The sequence below is a fragment of the Etheostoma cragini genome, chromosome 6 (assembly GCF_013103735.1).
Source record: "Etheostoma cragini isolate CJK2018 chromosome 6, CSU_Ecrag_1.0, whole genome shotgun sequence".
Classification (NCBI taxonomy): domain Eukaryota; kingdom Metazoa; phylum Chordata; class Actinopteri; order Perciformes; family Percidae; genus Etheostoma; species Etheostoma cragini.
The window spans coordinates 21488786-21498734 of NC_048412.1; the positions used below are offsets into that span (position 1 = coordinate 21488786).

At 38.8% G+C, this 9949-nt stretch overlaps 1 protein-coding gene across 4 annotated transcripts in view; it reads right to left on the reverse strand.

Moving 5' to 3' along the window:
- Positions 1–9395, reverse strand: part of thrap3a (thyroid hormone receptor associated protein 3a) — an 18398-nt gene extending 9003 nt beyond the window's left edge. The window contains exons 1-2 of one of the 4 annotated variants that reach the window (XM_034873895.1): positions 9132–9395; positions 2398–2542 (exon numbers count right to left, since the gene is read on the reverse strand). In XM_034873895.1, the coding sequence (XP_034729786.1) occupies positions 2398–2519 (122 nt within the window). In that variant the 5' untranslated portion in view covers positions 2520–2542; positions 9132–9395. Of the gene's footprint in view, positions 1–760; positions 1012–2397; positions 2543–2621; positions 2858–9131 lie in introns of those variants that run through there. The other 3 variants (XM_034873896.1, XM_034873897.1, XM_034873898.1) reach the window with 3 other exon arrangements.
- Between the last annotated feature and the right edge of the window lie 554 nt (positions 9396–9949).

Here is a 9949-nt window from a genome sequence, read left to right on the forward strand (position 1 = left end):
ACTAACTAAGAAAACATTAGACAACCCTTTTGCAATTATGTAAGCACATAATGTAATCTGGAAACTGCTGCCCTGGTTGAAAAAAACAAGGCTACGGATCTCAGCTGGGATTCTGTCTATAATGGAGTCCAATGGAAATTTGTGAGTGACCCCAAACTTTTGACCGGTAGTATATATGTAGTGTGTGTGTATATATATATATACACACACACACACACACACACATGATATATGCAGTTGCATCCATTTGTCAAGTCAGTAGGAGCCCACAGGCTGCAGGGTCGGACTAGGCCACATGGTGGCTCTGCTGCACTTCTGATGTTATTCTCTAGCCTGAACGTTAAATGCAGTTTTAAGATTAAAACAATGATACAGCATGTTCCCTTCTTTAAAACAGCACTTTTATCAGTCCAGCATGCTCTTTTAAAGCCTGACGCTTGTCAACACATCATCCATAGCTAGACATCAAATTAGTTCTGTATGTTCTTTAAGTATTTCCTTTACAGCTACATATTCAGCAACTTTCTACAACTGTTAATAAATAAAATAACTGCTCAGCTAGTTTGCCTATCATAATTAAACTAAATATAAAAGACCTGCTGAATATATGTAGGTACATCAAGAAATTTACAAATGCCTAAAACGTTTAACATATATTGCAGAACAATTCCTCAAATGGACAGAGCTAACCAGTACTACACTACATGGAAAAAAAAATGCTAAAGCCCTATACAAAGGATAAAAAAATAACAAAACTCACCAAGTGTGTTTTTTCATTGGAATAAAGAGTTGAGTAAAGAAAGCTGCGCACGGAGCAGCACTGCACACTCACAGTGCGAGCTACAGATACTACATCTCCTCTGGCCAACTCTGGTGGAGCAGAGAGTCACATGGACTATGTAAGGGAAAAAAAATCTTCTATTCCAATCCTTTGACTCTATACAGCTATGATGGCTGTTCAAGAATTTTAGTGAGACTTTTAGTATCCTGACTCTTTCCCAACAACAAATATTGACATTTTGTTGTGGTCTTAATGTAATTTTTCAGACAGATACACTATAGCTTCACTTATTAAACATGAGATAATTCACTAAGGAAAGTCTAAATGTTTTGCTGAGACACCTCCTGCTTCTGTGGCCCATTTAACTCTTTAAGTAATTCAATGCCAAATATTCTGATGATGTGAGGCGAGTCCAGAAAAAAAATTATGTTAAGTCATCAGACCTGACAACATGTTGGAGGTGTTTTGAAGAAGAAAAAAAAGTGGGGAAATAAAATGTGAGTTTTAATATACAACTTATGCATATATGTTCTTTCAGGCTTGAGTGTGACTTCAAACCCATTTGCACATGTGCAAGGTGGGCTCAGGAAGAGTAAACCATTAGATTCCTTTCATGTCTCTTCTTTATGCTAATTTAAATATGTACTGCATCACTGCAAGGAAATGAGCTGTCCTGTCCTTTTTTTTGCCTTACCATGGTCATTCTAAGAGAAATGGCAATAGCATTAGAGCCTTACTTATTCTTCCAAAGGCACATCATAACCAGCAGATAACCCCAGAACCACTGAATGTTCGTTTGAGCAAACCAAGCAACAACACATGCAGCCCTCTTGATTAAAGGTTTTTATAAAATATTAATATAGGCCACTAAGGTCAACTAATAGGGAAAATTCCACACTCAATGCCAACTGCAATAATATTCACTCTAACTAAAGTAAATTCACAAACCGGCAGCTTAACTCTTCCTCAAACATCAATTTCCTCTTGAAAACAGAAGCCGACTCCAGAGTTTGAGTCCGAGCCGAATCCATTAACACACTACAGAAGCTTTGTGAGTTCATGAGAACCAATGTCCAGGACAAGACAATATCTTGCATATGAAAGTCAACAAATTTGTAGCTTACAGGAAACGCTGATTATAACAGAACACAGAGCTGCTTGTTGACATTCCCACTGTCACAACTAAACTACCTGGCCCTGCACATATATATTTTTTTCATCCCGAACGTACCAGCACATTGCATAATCAGCTCATTAAGACAAGATTTACTAGATAGAATTTAAGTGGAAAAGAAGCTTAGAAAGAAATTCTGGATGACCAATACTGATGTCTCTGCGTAACGATGCAGCACTTTACTTGCTGCACCTGCTGCTAGTTTTAATTTTCTTCATCACAGTTATTCATATTTAAGCATTCACAGCATTCTTCATTTATATGTGCTGTATAATACCTTTTTTAAGAATCAAATTATCAAACCTTGTTTTAATAAGTCTGGTCTGGCAAAACAGAGGCACCTTCAACAATTGAGCAAAATGCAGTTGATCTTGACCACAGAAACACAATAAAGCTAAAAGGTTCTTCAGAAAGGACGGTGGTTCATAAAATGGTACTCTACCGGTAGTGCCGTTTCCTGGACCGGGATCTGGAGCGACTTCTGGAGCGAGAGGTGGAGTGGGATTTTGACCGAGACCTTGAGCGGCTCCGAGACCTCGAGGCGGATTTTGTGGCTCTGGACATCACTGCAGCCGGCTCACCTCAAACTGTCACACAAAAGAGTTGTAAAAAACAAAGTCAGGATTTTAAATAATGCAAGACGGCAAACTTTGGTTATATAATCACCTTTTCAAGACACCGGATGCATAGAATGGATATAATCATCTGCGTGAACAACTGAATAAGCTATTATTATGTGAAAAAATAGATCTTAAGAGAGCCAAGAGGCAAAAATTCCCGAAATACAATATCCGACAGAAATTAGTCATCTGAGATGCACTTCAAAAACGGTCTTATCACAAAAGCTCAGTGACGCATCAGAACAGCTGTGAAAAAAGGAAGGCAATAGTGTAGGGCATCCAAACAGAACCAGTTTTATTTAGTCACTGATCATTTGCATAGAGGGCAGTCTTATGTAAGTCATCTGACTACAACTAACTGTTGAGCCCGCTATAATCGGTAAGATATACCAGACGTACATTTCCTCCACTGCAGAAGACATTACAGTAAACCAGCCAAAATGACTTTGAAACTGGTGACAGAAATGTCTATTCTCTTGCCTCGGTCTTTACATTAAAAGACAACTCAGACTCTCAAATAGGGTAAAAAAAGGAAAACCAGTATGTTCGGCTTCCGTCCATCAATGCATTTCTTTGAATGATTCGCCCATACACATATAGGATCAGTCTACTCCAAGCCTCTTATCCACTTATCCATACATTCAATATCTTAACTACAGTTAAGACAGTTTTGGTTTAGTTCAAATTTTTGAACCCCACCAATGAGGGTTGACAATGTGACAAGAGAAAGATCTGACCAGAAGTGGTTTTGACCTAGACCACATTATGCCATATGCTTTTCAAATAGAATGGGCCTCCGCTCAACAAATGGAGCAAAGGTACTTTCACACCACCAGTGTAAGAGTCTTAACAGAAAGATTCAGACTGGTCTAATCTAGTCTTTGCTTGGTTGTTGTTATAACAACCTATATGCCACGCCATTTGTGATTTACTGGTTAATGTTATCTCACACCTGACAAGTCCAAATTAAAACAAACTAAATAGGAAAATAGTTTACTTCCTCTGTAGCTGCTTCACCATGTAACCTTTGCATGAGGTTAATGATCTGCTGTGAATCAGCTACCAGACAAATGCTTACTTTGGATTGCTTGCTCAATACACTCAGACGTCAGTTTACTTTTCACTTCTTGACTCCTCTCTATAGTAGCAGTGTCTTGTTCTGTCCAAAGTCCACAAGGCATTATCTATGAAATATGATCCTCTAAAGTACAGTAAATGCTAGGGATCAAATAATTGATCTTTCATCACAAGAATCATCTTCAGGGGCTTTGGAAGAAGGAAATTGCCGACTACACATGACAGGGATTTAAAAACCAGTGCACGCTTTCACATAATGGTCCCAGTGTGCATCCTTGCTACTATTTTAAAGTGTATTGAAATGGGTCCATCTTCCCCCGCCTCCTCCCCGTGCTCTATGAACTTCCCACTCTTCTCATTTCTGGCAGCTTGTTGTTTTTGGCTTTCAGAGAATAATTTCCTGAAGGTTCAGCCTCAACAGACCGTCAATTTAGCTTACTCTGCAAATTTTTAGAATGGCATTCAGATGTGCCCGTTTCCAACACGTGGTAGGTAAACAGTCAAATAAATACATTGTTCAACCTTCTTTATTTTGCTCTATATAGCAGAGGAAGTTGGCCTTGAGGGTGGAAAACTTATTTTTAATAGATTATTCTACATTTATGTAATTCCTGTAATGAAACCGACAAATCTGTGCTTCAGACATTTTCATAGGGCTGAAAATGGTTTTGTTTTGAACAGTTGTCAGAAGAAACTTTATACAAAACAACTTTACAAAGGTTCCCCAGATGAAGTAGCATCGTGTTCTGGCTGGACAGTATATTTGTGTAAGAGAGGGCAAACAAAGAGCTGTCCTTGCATTTTGTATTCAGTATATAAACTAGTTGGTAGAAATGACCAGTTGGATCGGTTTTGATTTTGGATTTCGGTTTTCTCTGAACGTTGATAACCAGCTGCAGCTGTCGCGGGTCCACACTGTGTGGTCGGCAGCCTAATCACTGAGATTTCAGCCTGTCTAACAGGCTGTGATTAGCTCGGTCTTTAATCACTCACTACTAGGTTTGCACACACAGACGCAATTACTGCCACACATGCACACACAGTACATGTGTCTAACTCTACTTGTGAGGACTTTGAGGACTTTTACGTCTGCTTTCTCACCTTTACTACATCCTGACATTGAACTAACCACTTCATCAACTGCCAACCCTATCCATGCGGTTGTCAATCACTGAAAAGACGTTACTATTAATACCCTCACAATTGTCAACTCTCTCCCGAATCCTACACATGATGATGCAGTCACAAACAGCAGCAGCAAGGGAAAAAAAGTTTTATTACTGGGTCTCCTTGTAATAGATTATCAAGTGCTATTGCATCAGGTGTAATATTTTGACATAATATTGGTAATTAGAATGACAACCAAAATAAACTCTCAAAAATATCTCACAAAAATATCATCTTGATCTTGTTGACAGGACTCTTAATAGACAATCTTGGTGACCTAATTTTACCAGTAGCAATAACAGGAACAGCATTCAAAAACCAGAAAAGCAGGTCTTCAACATTGAAATATGGAAAGCACAATACAGAGCATGGTGAATAGATGTGTTTTAAATAGTAAAACCAAATCAAACAGAAACTACTTCTCACTTGGATAGAAGTTAAAGAATGATTATGGAGCACCAGCTGTGTAATCCTCATCAGCTGTTTATTTAATGTTACGGCAAAAGCATCTCTGATCAACAATGGTCCCGCAACTCGATACACAGCTCAAAGCGTACGAGGAGAAACACTCCACTCAATCAACTGCCCTATCATTAAGACTTGGATGCCACAGTGGCAGCTGGAATCACATTTGCTATCTATATGTGCCCCTGAGACACCCTGCTTGCTATTTCAGAAAAGCCACAGCAACTGTCATTGGCACAATCTTTGGTTATTGAAACGTGGCAGTTCCTCTTAGTGTTCCCTCAAGACACTTCACATGCTGAGGCAGTTAAAGGATAGCAAAGCCACTGGCAGAGCTGTTCAGCGCAAGATAAACCTTTTCAGCTTCCTTCGTGGGTTACTAAATGAAAAACAAAGTGAAAAAACTTCTGAATAGTCTGATTCATTCAGTTATGTTTGTCTTTAGGGAGCTACTGAACTGCAAGAGAGACAAATCGATGACCTCATGCAGAGTTCCTGCAACATTATTCTTTGCAAATCGCCTACAATGACAGATAATCATTCAGCTTGGCATTGAACTGGACACAGGTGTAATTATAACATGATCCCAGTTGCTGCTAACTTTATACTAACAGGCAGTTCAATATTCCTAAATGTTTGGAAGGATTTGTGCTGCTTTTCATCATTTTTTAAAAGTTGTTCTTCATAATCAACTGTTTATAAACGTGTTGTAGAAGTCTGCCACTTTGCTTGGAAAATGGCATACATCACTGTCATCCTCATACCAACATGCTTCTCAGCTGTCTGTCATCACTACATTTGTGGAACTCTGCTGCATACAAGAGGGAACTCATCAGCTAAATCTTCTCTCTATTTTAGTCAAATGGGAACAGCCGGGCCGATGATGAGATATAGATCTTTTATCTAAAATGTTTACAGTGGTTTGTGTTTTCCTCTCTTTAAAGTCTCCGCATGAAGCTTAAGACACAGTTGGTGTTTATCTTGTTAAATAGGATGTTACATAATGAGAATAATTTAATTTCTGCTGTAGGGACACCACCAAAACATTAAAGTGTTTGGTTAATCTTTAAAGAAATTATACCAGTACTGTACATGTCACTGTGAGCAACAATGTAAAGCCACATAGTAAGTTACAATAATCAGTATATCCTCACAAAGAAGGTGGCAAACATAAAAGTGAAAACAAAACTAAATGTTCTGTAATGCTACTGCAGTACGTGCCAGCGTACTTTATTGTTTATTTTGGACACACCTTTTCATTGTGTGTCTGTACTTTAGTGCAGCTAGTGTTTGCTTAAAAGGATCAACCTTTACCAGGATTTGGTAGCCGAACAGGAAATTGCATGATATTGTTTTTGAACTCTTTTCTTTTTTTTTTTGCATCATCGCACACCAGAAATAGTTTAATGTTTGTAAAAGACAATTCTTATTGCTAAATATGACTTGTTAGCCTTGGTTCAAGATCATAGCTGTTTACAGTGCACTGAAACAAATGATCTTTTTAGCCCTGTAATTATTTGCCTGATTGCTCCTATAAATTCAACAAGAAATTGTTATTTTGGTGCCTTTACTTCAAAATGTCACCAAATTATCTAATGTGTTACTTGGTGATTGTTTGTATTTCCATTTTCATATGTAAATTTGATCATTCAGTCCAAAAACTGTGAACCACACTATTGTACTGACTTTACAACCTGATACAACAAAGTAAAATGTACTAGGGTAGAAGGAGTGAGCATGGCAACCTCATGGGCACTCAGCGCGTGATGTCAGAGGACCATTAGTGTTGTCCACCTTCAGAGACACACTGAGACATGTTGGAACCATAGACCTTACATATTAATGGACAGAGCATCCTTTTCATCAAAGTGCTGCAAATGCAGAAGTGCCTAAAACCTGCATTCTATCTGACTTCCAGCAGGGGTCGACACACGCGGTTGCAAAATAAGTTTTTCTACAGTTAGTTTCTATCACGTGGCGTTTTTCTACTGCAGGATACCAACTTGAATCGCCTCGACTTTCCATTATGATAAAAAGCCCCTGGTAACGGCTTACAGGTGTTTTTTTAGTATCACCTCCGCTGAGGTTCCAAGCGAGCTGAGGCGATACCAAAAGGTGACGTGAAAACCTGCAGACTAGTGTTTGGTCGGAGAGAATTGTCACTAATCACTGCGTCATCATTGCTAGCAACAGACAGGGGGTCCTGAACAAACTAGCTGTGTTTAAATTGTTTAGCCAGCTGTGTTTTTTTTGCTGCCTCCAGCTTCTTTTTAAACTAATTAGTCTTCTACAACAGCCACATGCCCAGAATCAAAAACAACACACCTTTTAATTCAACAAAACTTGTAAGAGTTCATACATGCTGCTAGCCAAAATGCCACACTTATTTAGAATCTAATATATTAATATAATATATTACTAAACTAATATAAGAAACTTTTTTAAGGATTTAACAGCGAATTATTAGATTTCTGTTTTACTCTTGTCACCAGAACTTGCAGACAGTAACATTAGGCCTTCATAAGGGTTTTCTGGCATTATCTTCAGTAGCTTGTTCAGACATGGACATTTGTAGACATTTGCTGGTTTTAAATATAAAATATGACTTAAAGGTGCACCATGACTTCCTCCATGGTTTATACACAATTCAATTTTTGTCTCAAATCGTAGGCATCTCTCCTTGATCCGTTAGCTGCCTGCCCCCCTGACCACACTGTGGAAAAGCCCGGTCTCGGGAGACAAAACAATTGTAAATGTCAAACACTAGAGGCACAGCCTGTGCACCAAAATACAACAAACCAACCCAGCCAATCATCGACATGATGGTCAGGGGTGGGGGTGGGGGTTAGGGACAGTTTGTCAGTTAGTCATGACAGTTACGGAAACATGGGCGGAGGGATGAGCTTTCTCTGTTTTGTTTGAAATTTAAATGGAACGTCTTGTGAATAAATGTTAAGGTAGACAAAGTGAAATATACTAAGAAAGAATGAGAAAATCTTGTTTCTGACAAAAGAGAATTGCCAGTAATATGCTTAAAATAAAAAGAGTTTCCTGAGTAAAAATTATAAAAACATTCTGTGTGGACATTTTTTTTAGTGTAGGTGGAGGGATAACTGGGTGAAACTGAAACCATGGGTGAAACCTGCAATCACAACAGTCATTCCCAGTCATTGGGCTAACCACTCAAATCTGGTGAAGTTAATCAACTCTTATAAGAGTTACTGAGCTCCACCTTCAGTCCTCCGGTGCTTTGAGAGGGAGCACTTTGGAAATTACTAAGCCATTAAACAACGTTTAGGAAATAAATGTTGACAAAGGCTGTTACAGCAGAGCTTCCAGAAAATTATTCAACCCTTACTTAACTGATATTTTCACTAAACTCGTACAAATGACATCAGTGAGACAGGCACCTTACTCTAAAGAAAAGCATGTCAAAGCCAGTAAGTCCTGGATGGGATCGACAGTGCATCCGAGTCCTGGACTTAATTACCTCTTCTCATGTTCACCATAATGCATAATGACGCATCAATCCAGTGTGACGGAAAAGAATAAATCTATCAATAAAACGTAGGCTAGCCTACTTTACATCACATCAGGTCAACATCCCGACCGATGGTTCCCTCCGAGGGTCAAATGTTGTTTTCAGTCACTATTTGTGCCCTGACATATCATAATGGCCATGTCGTGAGGCTTTTGGCGTCTTACAGTGACATTAATGTCATTGATGATCCATTGTACGTCTCGTTTTCCATGTTGTGGCTGCTCTTGGAATTTCATTTCAATTAATCTATTTCCACTTTCACCTATATTTTGTCCAACAAAAGTAGAGAAAAAATAAAGTACTCACCGGTCGGCGTTGTCGTTCAATGTTGTTGCGTCACATTCAGTCAGCACGGTGTTATATTGCAGAAACGAAGGCTCTTTCTCCCTATTCTTATGTATGCGAGTGCTCAGTTTGTGTGTCTGTGTGTGTGTGTGTGTGTGAGTGAGAGTAGCCTATGTGTGTCGGCTGAAGTCGGCGGTGTTCAGAGGAGGGGGTGTGATGGCTTCGTGCAGCTTATAGGTTCACATTTCCTTCCGCCTTCACCACCGCCGTCTGTCAAACACACATCGCAGTGAATGGGAGCTGAGTTCACTAAACTGTGTAGAACACAATCAGCTAATAGGTCCACCGCCCTTTATAATGTCATCATTCTGTTATAGAAGCCTAATAATCCCCGATGAAAACTCCCTGTAGTAGCTTAACGTGTATCTAAAGGCAAAAGCCTACTGTGTCTGTCCTGAGCTACTGGTGAACATTTATTATAGTGAAAACATAATTTTCCCAGTTATGTATTAGAATGTAATTTCCTTGCTCATTTCTGTTCAACAGCATCTTAGTAGACAGTAGACAGCACATTTAGGCTACTATAAAGTCCAGTTTTTATATTTGTGTTATTTTTTTACCACTTTCTTAGGTAGTAGGCTACAATTTGAATGTAATCTAATACTACAGCCCTGTCATAAAATATTTCTTTACAAAGCTTATAATGTTCCCGAGTTAGATGGAATTTGACTATGTTTATGCGTATTATTGAGGTCATAAAGGGTGGTTTTATTAGACTGCAAAATATAGAGAGCTGTTTCAGTTGTGTCCTTTTCATTTACATACACAAGGGAGGCAGA